General features: G+C 42.1%; 1 protein-coding gene across 1 annotated transcript; it reads left to right on the top strand.

Annotated features, from left to right (window-relative positions):
- The first annotated feature begins 327 nt into the window (after window positions 1–327).
- On the top strand, window positions 328–17,624 carry pudp (pseudouridine 5'-phosphatase). Its single transcript, XM_029667202.2, has 4 exons — window positions 328–487; window positions 1,105–1,323; window positions 3,146–3,375; window positions 16,820–17,624. The coding sequence occupies exons 1-4, from the start codon at window positions 421–423 to the stop codon at window positions 16,994–16,996; spliced, it is 693 nt and encodes a 230-aa protein (XP_029523062.1). The 5' UTR covers window positions 328–420; the 3' UTR covers window positions 16,997–17,624.
- Window positions 17,625–18,716: the final 1,092 nt, after the last annotated feature.

The following is an 18,716-nucleotide window of genomic DNA, read 5'->3' as shown; positions in this document are numbered from 1 at the left end:
CAAATCACATTTAGATTAGGCCCACTACATTTCTGTAGATAAGTGGGATATTATGAGACTAATTCTTCTGAGTGAATAGGCAGAAGTGGCTTCTGAGCATAAAACTACCTTGCCCATCAGCCGTTGCAAAATGTTGGCCGACTAAAGAATCACCATTTATATGCGACAGCATCATTTTCGTAAATCTAAATTGTAAGATTACTAAATTATTTTGATATTGTGTGATGCAAACAGATTTATCTACGTTCTAGAAATGAATAAAATCATACATTTAGTTTGCTACTTGATAGTTATTGGCACTGAGACTTTGGTATCAGTTGTCCACCTTCCTACTAAATATAGCTAACGTTAGCCTGCTAGCTAGCTAGTGCTTCGATTTCAAGATTGGATTTTGTCGTTGTGTTGGCACCTACTGTAATTATGTCTACACAATCGATTTTTAAACCGGTGACCCATGTTCTTTTCGACATGGATGGATTATTATTAGGTTATTAATATACACTTTCTATTTGCATTTGAAACGATGGAATTATACATACCGGAACAAATTGACACAAGGCCTAGCATTCAGTAACAGCTCATCATGTGTGTCAACCATGGTGAAGCAAAATTAACAGTAACGTTTGCTAGCTATCTGTAATGGAATCTTTCTACAACCATAACATTCGCTGATCATTTCCATGTGCTGTCTTGCATAGTCTTCTGAATGTCGTGATTTAAAGCTAGAATCCTTAGTTAAAAGCCTCTGTTTCAGTAAAAAACTGAGGGGATGGGTGTGGATAAATGTAACCACTCAAATTCATATAAATATGAGGTTCCAAGGACTGACCATCCATGATATCAAAATGATAGATTTAGCCATTTTTTGAAGCTATACAGTTTGTTTATATTTCTGTTCTTTACAAAACTTCTAGTAAACAAAGTCTATAATCTGGGTTCTGATGGGGTATGACAGTTGAACTAAGCTCATTATATTCCAGAATCAATGGGTATATATCATAAGTCCAAAACTTGATGTAGCAACTAAGGATTTTAGCTTTAAGTTAAACGTGTGGTGATAACATAGCTATCTAACTTTTATTTTGCTCTGTTTTGAACTTGCAGATACAGAGAGGCTGTACACGGTGTCATACCAGGAAGTATGCGACAGGTTTGGAAAGAAATACACCTGGGACGTGAAGTCTTCTGTGATGGGAAAGAAAGCTATGGAGGCTTCCACCATTATACGAGACTCCCTAGAACTACCAATGACACCAGAGGAACTTCTCAGTGAGACTAGAAAAATTCAGGAGAAGATATTTCCTTCAGCTCAATTGATGCAAGGTAGCTAAGGTGTGTGTGTTACAGTTGTAGTGTGGTATAGTTACCATAACATGAACAAAATAGTTGGTTCTCACCTATGAAATATGAGTCTCTGAGTTTGTTGACAAACAAACTGTAATCCCATGTTTTCATTACTGTGTGTCCTGTATACATAGGAAGACTCTACACTACAGACTGTCAATATTCAGAGTGCTAGTGCCCTCAAACTCAACTCTGGACCTTTGAAGCCAGTTCCACTGCATTATTTTAATTGTTCCCATCTAATCAGGAACAAATTTAGACCAGGGACACCAGGTGTGTGCAATTAATTATCAGGTAGAATAGAAGACCAGCAGGGTCCAGACAGAAATTGAGTACCCCTTGCAATAGGGCATGAGTTAGAGGGAGTGTGATCCTGGATTTGAACTGGGCTCAATTTGTTTGGATTTGTTAGTATTTACTGTGTGTAGGACAAACCAATGATGTGTACTATACAGTACCAGTCAAAAGTTTCTCATTCAAGGGTTTTTCTTTCATTTGTACTATTTTCTACATTGTAGAATAATAGTTAAGACTCATCCCAAACCATCTCAATTGTTGAGGTCGGGTGATTGTGGAGGTCAGGTCATCTGATGCAGCACTCCAACACTCTCCTTCTTTGTCAAATAGCCCTTACACAGCCTGGAGGTGTGTTAGGTCATTGTCCTGTTGAAAAACAAATGATAGTCCCACTAAGCCCAAACCAGATGGAATGGCATATCGGTGCAGAATGTTGTGGTGGCCCTGCTTGTTAAGTGTGCCTTGAATTCTAAATCAATCACAGACAGTGTCATCTGCAAAGCACCATCACACCTCCTCTTCCATGCTTCACAGTGGGAACCACCCATGTAGAGATCTGTTCACCTACTCTCTGTCTCAAAGACATGACGGTTGGAACCAAAAATCTCAAATTTGGACTCAGACCAAAGAACAGATTTCCACCGGTCTAATGTCCATTGCTTGTGTTTCTTGGCCCGAGCAAGTCTCTTCTTTTTATTGGTGTCCTTAACTGTAGTAGTGGTTTCTTTGCAGCCATTCGACCATGGAGGCCTGATTCACACAGTCTCCTCTGAACAGTTGATGTTGAAATGTGTCTCTTACTTGAACTCTGTGAAGCATTTATTTGGGCTGCAATTTCTGAGGTACAGTTAACTCTAATGACACTTATCCTCTGCAGCAGAGGTAACTCTGGGTCTTCCTTTCCTGTGGCGGTCCTCATGAGAGCCAGTTTCATCATAGCGCTTGATGGTTTTTACGACTGCATTTGAAGAAACGTTCAAAGTTCTTAAAATATTCCGTATTGACTGACCTTCATGTCTTAAAGTAATGATGGACTATCGTTTATCTTTGCTTATTTGAGCTGTTCTTGCCATAATATGGACTTGGTCTTTTACCAAATAAGGCTATCTTCTCTATACCACCCCTACCTTGTCACAACACAACTGATTGGCTCAACCGCATTAAGAAGGAAAGAAATTCCACAAATTAACTTTTAACAAGGCACATGTGATAATTGAATTGCATTCAAGGTGACTATCTCATGAAGCTGGTTAGGAGAATGCCAAGAGTGTTCAAAGCTTTCATCAAGGCAAAGGGTGGCTATTTTGAAGAATCTCAAATATAAAATATATTTAGATTTGTTTAACACTTTTCTGGTTACTACATGATTCCATATGTATTATTTTATATGTTTGATGTTTCCACTATTATTATACAATGTAGAAAATAGTAAAATTAAAGAAACCCTTGAATGAGTAGGTGTATCCAAACTTTTGACTGGTACTGTTGGTCTGTGTGTAACCAGGAGTGGAGAATCTCGTCCACCATCTCCGTAAACACAATGTGCCCATCGCTGTAGCGACAAGCTCAGCAGGCCTGGCGTTTGAGATGAAGACCAGTCAGCACAAAGCCTTCTTTGACCTGTTCAGCCACATCGTCCTAGGGGATGATCCCGATGTGAAAAACAGCAAACCTCAGCCTGACTCCTTTTTGGTGTGTGCCAGCAGGTTCACTCCTCCTGCACCGGCGGCCACGGTAAGAGGGACAGGCGAGTGAGAGAGACAGTAGCCTACAGTGGGTAGTGGAGTAGACTATTACCCTATTCTTGTTGCCTCATGAATAAATAATCTAAGCATAAAATAACCAGCCACGATAAGAGGGACAGACCAGTAAACACGCTAAGATACTCTCATACACACCTAGTAAGGTTGGAGGGGGAAAGCAGCCCGAAGGTCACCAATTCTTACCAATCATAGCTCAGATGAATGATACGAAGAGGGACAGGGTAGTGGGCTGGTACAACTTATAATGCTGAAAAAGACCAACCCCTAAAAAGTTTTACACCAATTCAGTTGTTAAGACGTTTTTTTCCCCGTTTGTTACTTAGTATATTCGTTCGTAGACTAATCATTGAGCAGATAAACTAAATAGTTTTTATAGGAACCTGTGGAATTGCATTTATACCTCCAAGAAAGTGGGTTAACTCTTAAGCCCATAACCAATTCTGTTGTTAGGAAAGTTACCAAGGCTAATGTCGTTCTGCCATGCTTCAATGCCCCAGCTTTCACCCGTTCCTAAGAAACGCCAAAGGAATTATTAGCAAGACACTGACTGACCAACTGATCGACTGTAGCAGATCCAAACCAGGCTATCGAAAGTGTAGGCCTTATTTATAGGACCCTGTGGACTTTCATTTATTTACACATCCAGAAAGCGAGGGATATGATTAAGCCTATAACCGACTTCATACTCTCTCATTCATTTCCATTTTCAATGCCAATGTTTTGGCTTATTAAGGGTAGCTGTAAGTAACAGGTCTGTGCTGTCAACACCAGCCATGAAAATCCCCACAACACTGAGGAATCACACGGTGTACATTGCGAATGGCACCCTATTCCCTTTTATAGTGCACTACATTAGACCAGGGCCCATAGTGCTAGTGCACTATATAGGAAATAGGGTGCTGCTTGTGATGTAGCCACTACCATGTTTATCACCTTCCATGCCTGTTTTAGCAAACCCACCTATGAAATATGTCTACAATCATTAGGGTTAGAAGACTACATCAATATTCAGTTAGTTTTACAGAGCTATCAAATGGAAAACCCCCAAAAAGGAACCCAAAAAGAGAGGTTAATAGATTTGGATTTGTTGTTTTCCTTTTTTGAGGTAAATAAATCTCCCTAACAGGTAGATTTCTCTACAAATGGGTCAGCAGCAGCAGCCTTCGTTAATTGTCGGCCTGTTTTTGAAAAATCTTGGCGGCTTCCAAACATCCCCAGTTAGGACTTTCGTTTTTCTTGATGAGATGGAACTGCGGGTGAGAGGGGAATCGGTTCAGTGGAATAACGAGTTATGATGCATCACTTCCTGGCACCTCTCCTCTCTCCCCGTGACAGTTTTGCCTAAGCACAGAAAGAGAGAGAGAAGTAGGGAGGGAGGGGACAGATTGCGATTCAGGATTGCAAGGAGGAGACAGGAGAAAGACAGAATGCAATAAAAAGAAAATGGGAGCGTGTATTAACATTGTGTTCGCAGCTTCTCTCCTACCCCCAGATTAGTGGAAGCAGGGATGAATTTACAATGAGTTTAATTAATTGTAGTGAGGAATTTTACAGAAACTGCAGCGAAGACAGTTGTAGGTGATACATTTGAGTTGTCTTTTTGTTGTTGTCCTTTCTTACCTCTAAAATGTAAGCATTATTTTAAGCTTTCACTACAACTGTACATATTCAATCATGCAGTGGAATTTCAAGTCATTTTCTCAGGATGCATGTTTGTTCTGGTGCTTAAAAGGTTGCTGTTTATATCAGCGTTATTGGGAGGGAGGTTTCCTGGAATATAGGCATGAAGTGACGTGAGGCATTTTGAGGGCTCTGATGATGCTATGCAACACTGGAGGTAATACGCCTGGCAGACTGCTTAAAACCCTCTCACAAGTAAGTAATGTGCCCAGCCCAGTACTCTGTCTCTATGGTGACCAAAGGCAAGGAATTAGTCCTCCACCTCTTCCATTTTTCACTTTCTCCCCAGCACTAAAAAATACTATGAGTGAGGGAGAAAGGGAGGGAGATAGAGAAAAGGTTTTTACTAAAGGTGTGCGCTCAGCCTACCAGCTAAGATTAATGAAACATGAAAATGAAACATGAGAAAGCTCTAGTTCACATTCACATAGGTTGCGTCCCAAACGGCTCTGGTCAAAAGTAGTGCACTTTGTAGGGAATAGGGTGCAATCTGGGATTTACATTGAAAGACAGGGAGAAAAGTAATCCAGCTACCATTAAATCATTAATTACTTTACACCAAGGAAAGGTTTATAGCACCAAATACGGTACAATTAGGACATGAAACCTTATTTGAAAAGGGAGGCACCGAGATGTTTCAGAAAGACCCACTTGCGTTCCAAATGATGATATATTCCCTCCATGCACTACTTTTGACCTGGGGCCATAGGGCTCTGGTCAAAATTAGTACACTGTATAGGGAATAGGGTGCCATTTGGGACTAAGTCACAGAGAGGCTCACACAGAGGGTGTAAAGAGTCAGTACAGAGACAGTATTGGCTCTGGAGCTTGGATCTGTAGCTAGCCTATATAATGATGCTACAGCAACAACACAACGCTGATTTAGGGACAGCCAGTCGCCTCGGCTACACCCCCATATTTTATGGGTGTTTCAACTATCCGGACCCAGTGGGCCTCTCTGCTGTGCAGATGCACCAACCACATAATAAATGGTAACTGCTGCTATAATCCCAAAATTGACACATTAATCATTATTTCTCGACCATATAGTCAATATCTTTCTTTTATTCTTCAATGTAGCTATCACAGTGATGCGTTTGTGGTGCCCAGTGTGTTTGGTGCTGGTGGATTGAAATGGTCAGGGACTAAAACAGGCTTGATCTATCTATCTGAATAGTTAAGGCTGTGCTATTCTACAGCCCTAATGATGTTGTTCCTTATGAACAGACAGTCCCACGTGCTTTGACGGAGAAGGTACAGTAGGGCCTCGCTGCGAGTCCCCCCCCCCCCCCCCAAAAAAAACAACGAGAGTGTTTTTTAATATCAGCTCTATGGAATATTCAATATTTGAGCTTTGAAGTTCTCTGCAAAAATATTATGGACACAGTGGTGCTTTAAGTGGTCAGAAGGTCAGTCCTTAATACCAGTAGATGTAATATCGCTTGCCCTATACTCAGCAGTAATGTGCTTGTTTGGGTTTTCATATCTGGTGCTGCATTTTAGTGGCCTAAAATCCTATGAACTCCCATTCCTTTCAGAGACACAATATATGTTATTTGTTAAAGTGCTTTATGAACACAGACTTCATGTTAGTGAAGCCTGTTGGGTCCTTTTCTGTCCACACCAAATCAGGAACGGGGAGAATACATTGTCAGCGAGTTTGTCTGAGTTTATGAGGAGCTTTAACAGTATTGATCACTCCTTTTTATTCTGTTGGAAAGAAATGCCAACACTGGCATGGAGATGTAAGATTTACGGACAGACACTCGGTCAATGGGGATTTTTATAAGCTCCCAGGGAGTGTCACAGTCACAGCCGGTAGACAAGTTAAAGGCTATTTCCTATAAGGACTTGTCCACTGTAGTATCATGGTTTGTTAATAATTTTCTTATCTGGAAGGTAGTTGTGGTGCGGGAGAGAATTGACTTCACTCAATCATCAATAGGTATGTCATTACCTTGACCTTCTATTTCCGCAATTTCTAGATAACGTGACCCTTACCTACGGTTATTTATGAAGTCTACCTGTTCCATAGCCTGTATGTATCCTAAGTCTTTCAAAACATAATCTCTCTCAACAGATTCAGGGCGCTCCGCAAGCACAGCGGCTGTTAGAAGAGACTATTCTTAACCTAGTCTTTGTCTGAGTAAAAGATGAAAACGTGTCCCCACTCAGACACCAAATGAAAGCTATTCTGCTCCTGTCTGCCATCTGGCCTAGAGTGACAAACGTCTCCATGTGATTTTCCTCGGGTTGACCAAACCACTCATTAGCCTTGTGAACGCAGCCCTCTGGAGGCCAATAGATTGCCCTTTTATGCATTTACACTGTGCCCTCCAGGTCTGCATCCCAAATGACACCCTATTCCCTTTATAGTGCAAACTTTTGAGTGCACCATAGAGCCATATGGACCCTGGTCAAAAGTCGGGCACTATAAAGGGAATAGGGTGCCATTTAGGACCTCCAGATTTTTAAATGATGGCCTGCATTTCCTGTTTCCTGTGTATAACAAAGTACCCCGTAACACAGATGAGGAAAACGTTCCTGCATATCCTGCAGTTAGCCTGCCCTGGGCTTAGAGATGGTTTAGAAGATGTAGCAGGCTATCTATCACTGTCTCTTCACTCACTCAACAAACCACGTTGCAGGCTCGAATATACACACTCGCACAAATCCTTACTGTGTGATGTAGAGGTCGACCGATTAATCGGAATGGCCGATTAATTAGGGCCGATTTCAAGTTTTCATAACAATCGGAAATCGTTTTTTGGGGAGCCAATTTGCCGATTTAAATTTTTTTTTGGGGGGGGGGGTTATTTTTATACCTTTATTTAACTAGGCAAGTCAGTTAAGAACACATTCTTATTTTCAATGACGGCCTAGGAATGGTGGGTTAACTGCCTTGTTTAGGGGCAGAACAGATTTTCACCTTGTTAACTCAGGGGATCCAATCTTGCAACCTTATAGTTAACTAGTCCAACGCAATAACGACCTGCCTCTCTCTCGTTGCACTCCACAAGGAGACTGCCTGTTACGCGAATGCAGTAAGCCAAGGTAAGTTGCTAGCTAGCATTAAACTTATCTTATAAAAAACAATCAATCATAATCACCAGTTAACTACACATGGTTGATGATATTACTAGATATTATCTAGCGTGTCCTGCGTTGCATATAATCTGACTGAGCATACAAGTATCTAAGTATCTGACTGAGCGGTGGTAGGCAGAAGCAGGCGCTTAAACATTCATTCAAACTGCACTTTTGTGCGTTTTGCCAGCAGCTCTTCATGTGCGTCAAGCATTGCGCTGTTTATGTCTTCAAGCCTATCAACTCCCGAGATGAGGCTGGTGTAACCAAAGTGAAATGGCTAGCTAGTTAGCGCGCGCTAATAGCGTTTCAAACGTCACTCGCTCTGAGCCTTCTAGTAGTTGTTCCCCTTGCTCTGCATGAGTAACGCTGCTTCGATGGTGGCTATTGTCGTTGTGTTGCTGGTTCGAGCCCAGGGAGTCCTATAATTCCTATAATAACTACAAGCTAAAACTTCTATCCTGGGAATATTGAAGACTCATGTTAAAAGGAACCACCAGCTTTCATATGTTCTAATGTTCTGAGCAAGGAACTGAAACGTTAGCTTTCTTACATAGCACATATTGCACTTTTACTTTCTTCTCCAACACTTTGTTTTTGCATTATTTAACCCAAATTGAACATGTTTCATTATTTACTTGAGGCTAAATCGATATTATTGATGTATTATATTAAGTTAAAATAAGTGTTCATTCAGTATTGTTGTAATTGTCATTATTACAAGTACATTTTTAAAAATCGTCCGGTTAATCGGTATAGTTTTTTTTGGTCCTCCAATAATCGGTATCGGCGTTGAAAACTCATAATCGGTCGACCTCTAGTGTGATGTGTTAGTTTCAAGTATTTTCTTGCTACGGTACCATTCATCAAGTTTGAAAATGCATCACTCTGAGACGGACAGTTTGATGAATGAACACGCTGCACTACCTACCTTATTGCATTAAGCTCAGGCCAGAATGGCGTCGGAACAAAACGAGAAGCAGAATGATCGTTTTATTTACCCGACATAAACAAAACGTACACACTGCTCTGATTAAATATTGAAGGGAAAGCGACTGTACAAAACGCTGTTATTTTAGCGAATGGCTGTGTCACTGTGACAAGCCCTGTCTTAAAGCCGTGCGAAAGTTAAGACACACCAGGCACTCTGGTGTTGACATAGTTGGTTTGCCTTGTCGTGTCAGACGTTGACAAAAGCGACAAGTGAAGTAATATGTTGGAGAAGAGGATGAGCCTCTTTGAGATCTAACACCTGAGGAAAAAGGAAAATGATTTGTTGAATGGATCACTGTCAAACAACGGTGTGTGTCAAAAGTCCATTCAAAATATGCTATTTAAAACAAAAAAAAATCTCTCCTGATGTGTCCTTCCAGGAACATGAAAATGACACGATAAAATAGAAAATGACACAGTAAAAGGGAGTATTTAGTCGTAGTATTTATTGGGATCCATACAGGAAAAAAACACAACTAAAATACATAATATACATAATCTGCCTCTGTCTCACGCTTCAGGAGCAGGAGATGTCTCCTGCCCTATGAGCCATTCTGGCTCAGACAAGCCAAGGCTTGTGCAAGGCCACCCACCTACATTATTCAACACATAACACAGTGTAAATTACAATACAAAATATATCAAAATGGCTCTCTTCACAGTCCCTTTTGTGCCGTAAGGTGTTCTTCTATCTGGTTTTTGTTTTTTAAAATCATTTTTTATGGCTTTCTTGAGTTACCTGAGGTGGCAGAGAGTTCCATATAGTCATGGCTCTATTAATACTGTGCCTTTCCCAGCCTCTGTTTTGGACCTGGAGACTGAAGAAACTTCCTGGTTGCATGTCTCCTGTTGTACCGATGAGTGTCCGAACTGTGTGCCAACTGCTTGAACAGACAGTTCAGTACCTTCAACACAACAATATCTTGCACAAAGACCGATAGTGAAGCAGTCAGTCTCTCCTCCACTTTGAGCTAGGAGAGACTGACATGCATGTTACTGACATTCACCATCGGTGTACATCTAAATGCAAAACGTGCTGCTCTGTGCTGGACCGACTGTAATTGACCTATGTCTCTCTTTGTCGCACATGACCCCACGACTGGGCAGTCCAGGTGCGACAAAGGCCTGTAGGACCTGTCTGGTCGACTGAGATATCAAGAAAGCAGAGCAACGTCTTATCATGGACAGACCTCTTCCCATTTGAGTCACTATTGAGTCTATATGATTTGACCATGATGCCGTAGCTTGCTATCTAGGGTTACGGCTAGCAGTTTAGTCTCCTTAAGTTGCTTAATCACCACGTTATTCAATAATAGATCTGGAGGAGCTTTAGGGTTGAGTGAGTGATTTGTCTCATAAATGTTGCTTTTATATATATTTTTATATTTAGCACCAGCCTATTGCTAGATGCCCATTCTAAAACTGACTGGAGCTCTATGTTAAGGGTGTCAATCACTTATTTTACTGTCGTAGCCGACATACACTGAGTGTACAAAACATTAGGAACACCTACTCTTTCCATGACACAGACTGACCAGGTGAATCCAGGTGAAAGCTAGGATCCCTTATTGATGTCACTCACTTGTTAAATCAACTACAAGCAGTGTAGATGAAGGGGAGGAGACGGGTTAAAGAAGGATGTTTAAGTCAATTGAGTTAGAGACAATTGAGACATGGATTGTGTGTGCGCCATTCAGAGGGTGAATAGGCAAGACAAAATATTGGAGTCATGGGCCAGCATCCTTGTGGAACACTTTTGACACCTTGTAGAGTCCATGCCCTAACGAATTGAGGCTGTTCTGAGGGCAGAAGGGGGTGTGCAACTCAATATTAGGAAGATGTTAAGAATGTTTTGTACACTCAATGTATATTCTGTGGAAGGTCAATAATAGAAACAGAAAACAATGTCCCAAGACGGCTGCCTTGCGGTACACTGCACTCAACCGAATTTGCATTAGAGGTTTCGATAAAATAAAATACTACGTTTTATTTGATGGGTAACTCTATCCATGATTGAGAGGATGCCTAACACTTACAGTTGAAGTCAGAAATGTACATACACTTAGGTTGGAGTCATTAAAACTATTTCTTTCAACCACTCCACAAATTTCTTGTTAACAAACTATAGTTTTGGAAAGTCGGTTAGGACATCTACTTTGTGCATGACACAAGTCATTTTTCCAATATTTCTTAACAAACAGATTATTTCACATATAATTGACTGTATCATAATTCCAGTGGGTCAGAAGTTTACATACACTAAGTTGACTGTGCCTTTTAAACAGCTTGGAAAATTCAAGAAAATGGTGTCATGGAAGTTTCTGATAGGCTAATTGACATCATTTGAGTCAATAGGAGGTTTACCTGTGGATGTATTTCAAGGCCTACCTTCAACCTCTTTGCTTGACATCATGGAAAAATCAAAAGAAATTCGCCAAGACCTCCAATCGCCAAGATTGTAGACCTCCAAAAGTCTGGTTCATCCTTGGTAGCAGTTTCCAAACGCCTGAAGGTACCACATTCATCTGTACAACAAGTATTAACACCATGGGACCACACAGCTGTCATACCGCTCAAGAAGGAGACGCGTTCTGTCTCCTAAATATGAGTGTACTTTGGTGCGAAAAGTGCAAATCAATCCCAGATCTTCAGCAATGGACCTTGTGAGGATTCTGGAGGAAACAGGTACAAACACATCTATATCCACAGTAAATCGAGTCCTATATCGACATAACCCGAATGGCCGCACAGCAAGGAAGAAGCCACTGCTCCAAACCCGCCATAAAAAAGCCAGACTACGGTTTGCAACTGCACATGGGGACAAAGATTGTACTTTTTAGAGAAATGTCCTCTGGTCTGATGAAACAAAAATAGAACTGTTTGACTATAAAGACCATCGTTATGTTTGGAGGATAAATGGGGAGGCTTGCAAGCCGAAGAACACAATCCCAACCGTGAAGCACGGGGGTGGCAGCATCATGTTGTGGGGGTGCTTTGCTGCAGGAGGGACTGGTGCACTTCACAAAATAGATGGCATCATGAGGGAGGAAAATGATGTGGATATATTGAAGCAACATCTCAAGACATCAGTTAGGAAGTTAACGCATGGTCGCAAATGGGTATTCCAAATGGACAATGACCCCAAGCATACTTCCAAAGTTGTGGAAAATGGCTTTAGGACAACAAAGTCAAGGTATCGGAGTGGCCATCACAAAGCCCTGACCTCAATCCTATAGAAAATATGTGGGCAGAACTGAAAGTGTGTGCGAGCAAAGAGGCCTTACAAACCTGACTCAGTTACACCAGCTCTGTCAGGAGGAATGGGCCAAAATACACCCAACTTATTGTGGGAAGCTTGTGGAAGGCTTCCTGAAACATTTGAAGTTAAACAATTGATAGACAATGCTACCAAATACTAATTGAGTGTATGTAAACTGCTGACCCACTGGGAACGTGATGAAATAAATAAAAGCTGAAATAAATAATTCTCTCTACTATTATTCTGACATTTCATATCCTTCAAATAAAGTGACCAACTGACCTAAGACACAGAAATTCTACTAGGATTAAATGTCAGGAATTGTGAAAACCAAGTTCAAATGAATTTGGCTAAGGTGTATGTAAACTTCCGACTTCAATGATAGTCTATCAAAACACATCCCACAATCTTCTTACTGTCATTTTCTTTAAGCCAATCATCAGTCATTTGTGTCAGTGCCGAGCATGTTGAGTGCCCTTTCCTATATGAATGCTGAAAGTCTGTTGTTAATTTGTTTTCTGTAAAATAACTTTTCAGCCCCACTGTACCTTCCTCTCCTCAGGGTAGCCTAGTGGTTAGAGCGTTGGGCTAGGAACCGAAAGGTTGCAAGTTCAAACCCCCGAGCTGACAAGGTACAAATCTGTCGTTCCGCCCCTGAACAGGCAGTTAACCCACTGTTCCTAGGCCGTCATTGAAAATAAGAATTTGTTCTTAACTGACTTGCCTGGTCAAATAAAAAATTCATCTGCGTGTAGATTTGTTAGACCCAGCTTTATTTCCCTGGTCCATGTGTAGGTTGAGTAGAAGGTTATTGGGTCCATGTGTAGGTTGAGTGCGTATGGTGACTGTGACCTACGGTTCTCTGCTTCTCCATCTGGGCAAAATGTCTCATCTAATGAGTATTCCCCCAAGGACTGACCATGCTGCCAGGTCAAGTCTGTGTGTCAGATCCAGACCCTCGTCTCTGTTTACAATAGCATAAGCCTACTGTCTAGCAGCAAGCCTACGCACTCGTCTACCATAACATAGAGGCCATATGATTCAATAACATAACACACAGTACATATGATTCCATCATATAACATACACATGATCAAAAGTATGTGGACACCTACTCGTCGAACATCTCATTCCAAAATCATGGGCATTAATAAGGAGTTGGTTCCCTCCTTTGCCGCTATAACAGCCTCCACTCTTCTGGGAAGACTTTCCACTAGATGTTGGAACGTTGCTGCGGGAACTTGCTTCCATCCAGCCAGGTCGGCACTGATGTTGGACTATTAGGCCTGGCTCGCAGTCAGTGTTCCAATTCATCCCAAAGGTGTTCGATGGGGTTGTGTTCGATGGGGTTGAGGTCAGGGCTCTGTTAAGGCTGGTCAAGTTCTTCCACACCGATCTTGACAAACCATTTCTGTATGGACCTTTCTTTGCATGGGGGCATTTTCATGCTGACACAGGAAAGGGCCTTCCCCAAACTGTTGCCACAAAGTAGGAAGCACAGAATCATCTAAAATGTCATTGTATGCTGTAGCGTTAGTATTTCCCTTCACTGGAACAAAGGGGCTGAGCCCGAACCATGGAAAGCCCCATACCATTTATTCTTCTTCCACCAAATTTTACAGTTGGTAATATGTATTCTAGCAGGTAGCGTTCTCCTGGCATCCGCCAAACCCAGATTAATTTGTCACGCCAGAGTATACGTCTCCCTCTCCCTTGCTCGAGTCCAATGACGCCGGGCTTTACACCATTCCAGTCGATGCTTGGCATTAAGCATGGTGATCTTAGGCTTGTGTGTGGTTGCTCGGCCATGGAAACCCATTTCATGATGCTCCCGACAAACAGTTATTGTGCTGAAGTTGCTTTCCAGATGCAGTTTAGATCTTGGTAGTGAGTGAGGACAGACCATTTTTTTGCACTCGGTGGTCCTGTTCTGTGAGCTTGTGTGGCCTACCACTTCGCGGCTGAGCCGTTGTTCCTCCTAGACGTTTCCACTTCACAATAACAGCACTTACAGTTGACCACAGAACAGCTCTAGCAGGCGCGTAATTTGACGAACTGACTTTTTGGAAAGGTGCCACGTTGAAAGTCACTGAGCTCTTCAATGTTTGTATATAGAGATTGCATAGCTGTGTGCTCAATTTTATACACCTGTCAGCAACAGGTGTGGCTGAAATAGCCAAATCCTGTCCACATACTTTTGTATATATAGTTATTCGGATTTAAATCACATAGCATACATGTGAACCAGTCACATGACATGCGTCCATATGATTAAAACTCATAACTGTCCATAGGATTCAATCCCATTCTCTGAGGGAAACTTTTCTCTCCTTGTCTTAAGTGTCCCGTGATAGTCCTGTAAACAACTAAACGTCCTGGTCCGTTCTGCTGAAATAGCTGCTGCTGGCTGCCAAGCAGGCCCTGGATCTGCTCCATAACAACACTATGCTATGTTCTGTCATCTCCCCTTAATACACCGTTGTAAAGGGAGTGTGTGTGACGTGCTGCTGAGCCGGCTAATCACAGTAGTCTTGGCACCAGCCACTGTAGTCTGATGTGCGTCCCAAATGGCATCCTGTTCCCTACGTAGTGCACTACTTTGGAGAAGAGCCTGGTCAAAAGCAGTGCACTATGTAGGGAATATGGTGTCATTTGGGAGGTATCCACACACACACACACTGAGTCTCCCACTCTTCTTGTGTTGTGGCAGTGACTGCCTTGGGTACACTGTGAATACAGATTCAATTGCTTCTGATGAATGTTGCATGTGTTTGGGTGTATGCCTCGGGACTGGTTGTTAATCTTCCATGGGGCTGGCTGTTGGAGGCCTGCGTGGCGAACGACTTTGGGTTCTCTGTCTGTTCTCCGTTCACTCTTCCCAATGCATGGTATAGCAGGCCGGTAGTTGAACAATAAAATATGGATTTTTTTGAAGCAAACTTCCATTGTCCTAACAATGAGTAGGAGAAAAGACCCTTGACCCTTTATAAAGGCAAATCACCACCCCAGTCTCTCTTTGCTGCAGTGACTTGTAGCCTGATCACATATCTGCTTGTGCCCTTGCAAACTCCATTGCTCATTGTCAAGCCAAACATGTTTGGCATGACAATGAGTGACAAGGAGTTGGCATGATAGCACAAACAGACTGGCACTCAGGCTATGTGCCTTCCTCCTGAGCTAACATGGAGCTGCAGTGCATTTGAGTCCTGTTTCCCTCTCGTCCATTACAATGCAGCCATTGAACACTGATTAAATGTTCATTTTCCAGGCTCATTGCCTAATTCAGAGTCTTTATTGCCCCTTGATTGGAAGCAACTATCTAGCTAGGGCCTCTCGGTAGCCTTGTCGCTCTGTGTTTCCATACTTATTGTCCCTCTCCTAGGCTACTTCTAGGCTGTGACATCACAAGAGTCAATTAGTCAAATCTTCGAGAGACCTCGAGTCGGCTTCTATTGTTCCATCTGGGAACCTTTTATTAGGTTATTTTAGTTCCATTTGAGAATTAGAGAAGAGACTGACTGGTAGTTGTGGTTTAGGGCATTTCCGAAGCTGCTAGGTCAATCTGGTACAATTAAATTACATTGTCTGTCACCATTAGTGTGCGAGGTAAGTCAAAGGCAAATTGGAGGGAAATCACGTAGAAGGAAGAACATTGCAGCAAATAGTGTAATTATGTGATTATTTTTGTGCACTCATTCAAATTATAGGGATTGATTGAACCTTGAATTAGGTAGAGTGGTGGGAGACGTCTTTGGAGGGGGTGTTTTGTTTGAAAAGCTAGGAAGCGTAGCTATTGAGGTTCAAATGCGCAGGATGTCGGAAGTTCCCAATGAATAAAAGGAAAGCTCTTGTCACTCAGTTCTTTGTCCATTCTTCTCCACACTGCTTCCATATTGGCTTCTCATTTGTATGCTGCCTCTATTCATGCAGCTGTGACGCAAAGGTAAGAGTCAGAAGCATACTGTGGGTCACCTTACCTCAACACAAGTTCTTCAGTGTGACTGCCTTCCTCTGCTCTGTTTTCTCCACCAGACACTGAGTTGCAGTTCATAGTTCTCAGTCCAAAGTCCAAGACTTTGTGCATTGTGCATTGTGCTGTGCCAATAGACTGGACTGTTTTATGTTGTGGTTGCATAATGAGGCATCATAAACCTTGTCATACTTCCTCTATTTAAGAAATTGATAACTTCTGGTACTTCTGGTATTTTGCCTTCAACCTCCTGTAGTGGACACACTAGGTTATAATACGTAATTGACTGTATAGCAGAATTACATGAACTATTGTTCACTTCATTATGCTCCCATGTGAATTTATAAATCCTATTGTCTCCTTTCACTTTTTATTTAGCACTGTATGACATCCAGCGCCTGCTTGTTTTGTTTCCTCTCTCAACAGTGCCTGGTGTTTGAGGATGCTCCTATGGGTGTTAAGGCCGGCCTGGCGGCTGGGATGCAGGTTGTCATGATCCCTGATGACAAACTGGACCGAGGCCTTACCCAGGAGGCCACACTGGTCCTGAGGACCATGGAGGACTTCAAACCAGAGATGTTCGGCCTGCCGGCCTATGACTGAGCTCCATCTCCGCTTCCTGCTCAGGGCTGAGAACCTCCAATCCACCCCTGCTTTTTACCCTCCATCTTCACCATTTAGCCTGATCAAAGCAATGTAATGATGCTAATCACAACGATCACAATGCTGATCCAAATTATGCAATGCCTGGGAATTTGATTGTTACTTGGAACTGTGATCAAGTTGTTGTTAGTCGAATATTAATATTTTTGCTTTGGCCAAATAATGAGAACGGCTGAGAATAATGGTTGAATTGTCAACATAATGAGAGGTCATTTTTTTGTCTGAACCTTTTACACAGGTTGGTATTGTAAGCAACTCGCTGCCGATCAGTTTAAAGGCTTTTATTGTGATTTGGTTGTGCATCCTAAATGGCACCCTGTTCCCTACATAGTGCACTACTTTTGACCAGAGTCCAACACAGTCATTCTAGGTAAAGATGTATCCGTCTCTGAGTTAATGTCCTTGAACAGATTTCATAACCAACTGCAGTTTAAGCTGTTCGATTCTCCCTCTTTTCCCTGCTTCATACCATTTGCCACTCTTCTTTGAGCGGGGCCTATTGAAATGCCAAAGACACTTTTCCCAGCTTGGATGTGTAATCCAATAAAGATGGTGAGAGAAATCTTCAGCTCTTTCATCTTCACTCATGTTTGCCTCAGCAGTGCTGCTGGAATTCACATGTTCTCTCTTCCCTGAGAAAACCCCTGAAACGAGTAGAGTTTCTGAGAGCTAATGCGGAGCCCTGTTCCCCCACCTCCCTCAGGCTGTTGAAATAGGATTTCACTGCTGTAGTATCCTTCCATCCACTATACGTCTTCCCCCTCCCGGCCTCCATGCATCCCTGGCCTTTCATCCTCAACTTGGGCTAATCTCTGAGGCTTTTCCTCCTCTCCTCCTCATCACTCAGCCGTTTTACAAGTCATTTAGCCCCTCATGCCCTGAAGTGTGTGTGTGTGTGTGTGTGTGTGTGTGTGTGTGTGTGTGTGTGTGTGTGTGTGTGTGTGAATATCCACTGAGTGTACAAAACATTAGGGCCATGACAGACAGACCAGGTGAATCAAGGTGAATGCTATGATTGATGATTGATTATTGATGTCACGTTAAATCCACTTAAAATCAGTGTAGCTAAAGGGGAGGAGACAAATTGAGACTGTTCTGAGGGCACAATGGGGTGCAACTCAATATTAAGAAGGTGTTCCCAATGTTTTGTACACTCAGTGTACATGCATGTGTGTGTCTGTACATTATGCATGTATGGGTGTGTATTTATGCAATAAGTGTGATGGTGTTGGAACATTATGTCTGGAAAATGTAGTCAGATCAGGGTATGAATGGTTCATAATGACCAATGCCATTTGCCACAGTCTAAATGAGTTATATTTTGCTATTTTAAAATGCATTTTCTTTGTATCAAATAAGTGACGACAGAGACATTTATTGTGGTAAATGATAGAAGTAGCTCAGTGCAGATACAGTATTCACGAGTATTGTTGTAAAATGCACATGGAGTGACCAAGTGGGCATTCAACATGCATTTTCTACTGCGTTTCTGTAAAAATACACTGAATAGTCCATCTCAACATATTGCAGTTGCTATTCACAAAGCATATTGTCCTTTTTGTTGGGACATAATAGCTTTTTCTCTTCTCTTCTGCTAGCATTCATCCTCCCCCTCAAGGTCTATGACTATGGTGAGCAGACAGAGGTACTTGGTCCGCCC

Source organism: Oncorhynchus nerka, linkage group LG2 (genome assembly GCF_034236695.1).
Source record: "Oncorhynchus nerka isolate Pitt River linkage group LG2, Oner_Uvic_2.0, whole genome shotgun sequence".
NCBI lineage: Eukaryota > Metazoa > Chordata > Actinopteri > Salmoniformes > Salmonidae > Oncorhynchus > Oncorhynchus nerka.
The sequence above is the reverse complement of the archived record's forward strand: the minus strand, read 5'-3'. Positions and strand labels throughout refer to the sequence as shown.

Bases quoted from the DNA above. Each gene is read 5' to 3' on its own strand.
- pudp (XM_029667202.2), top strand. From the start codon at position 421: ATGTCTACACAATCGATTTTTAAACCGGTGACCCATGTTCTTTTCGAC. The intron at 1,324-3,145 runs GTAGCTAAGGTG...GTGTGTAACCAG, and splicing joins TTCAGCTCAATTGATGCAAG to GAGTGGAGAATCTCGTCCAC. The intron at 3,376-16,819 runs GTAAGAGGGACA...CTCTCTCAACAG, and splicing joins CTCCTGCACCGGCGGCCACG to TGCCTGGTGTTTGAGGATGC.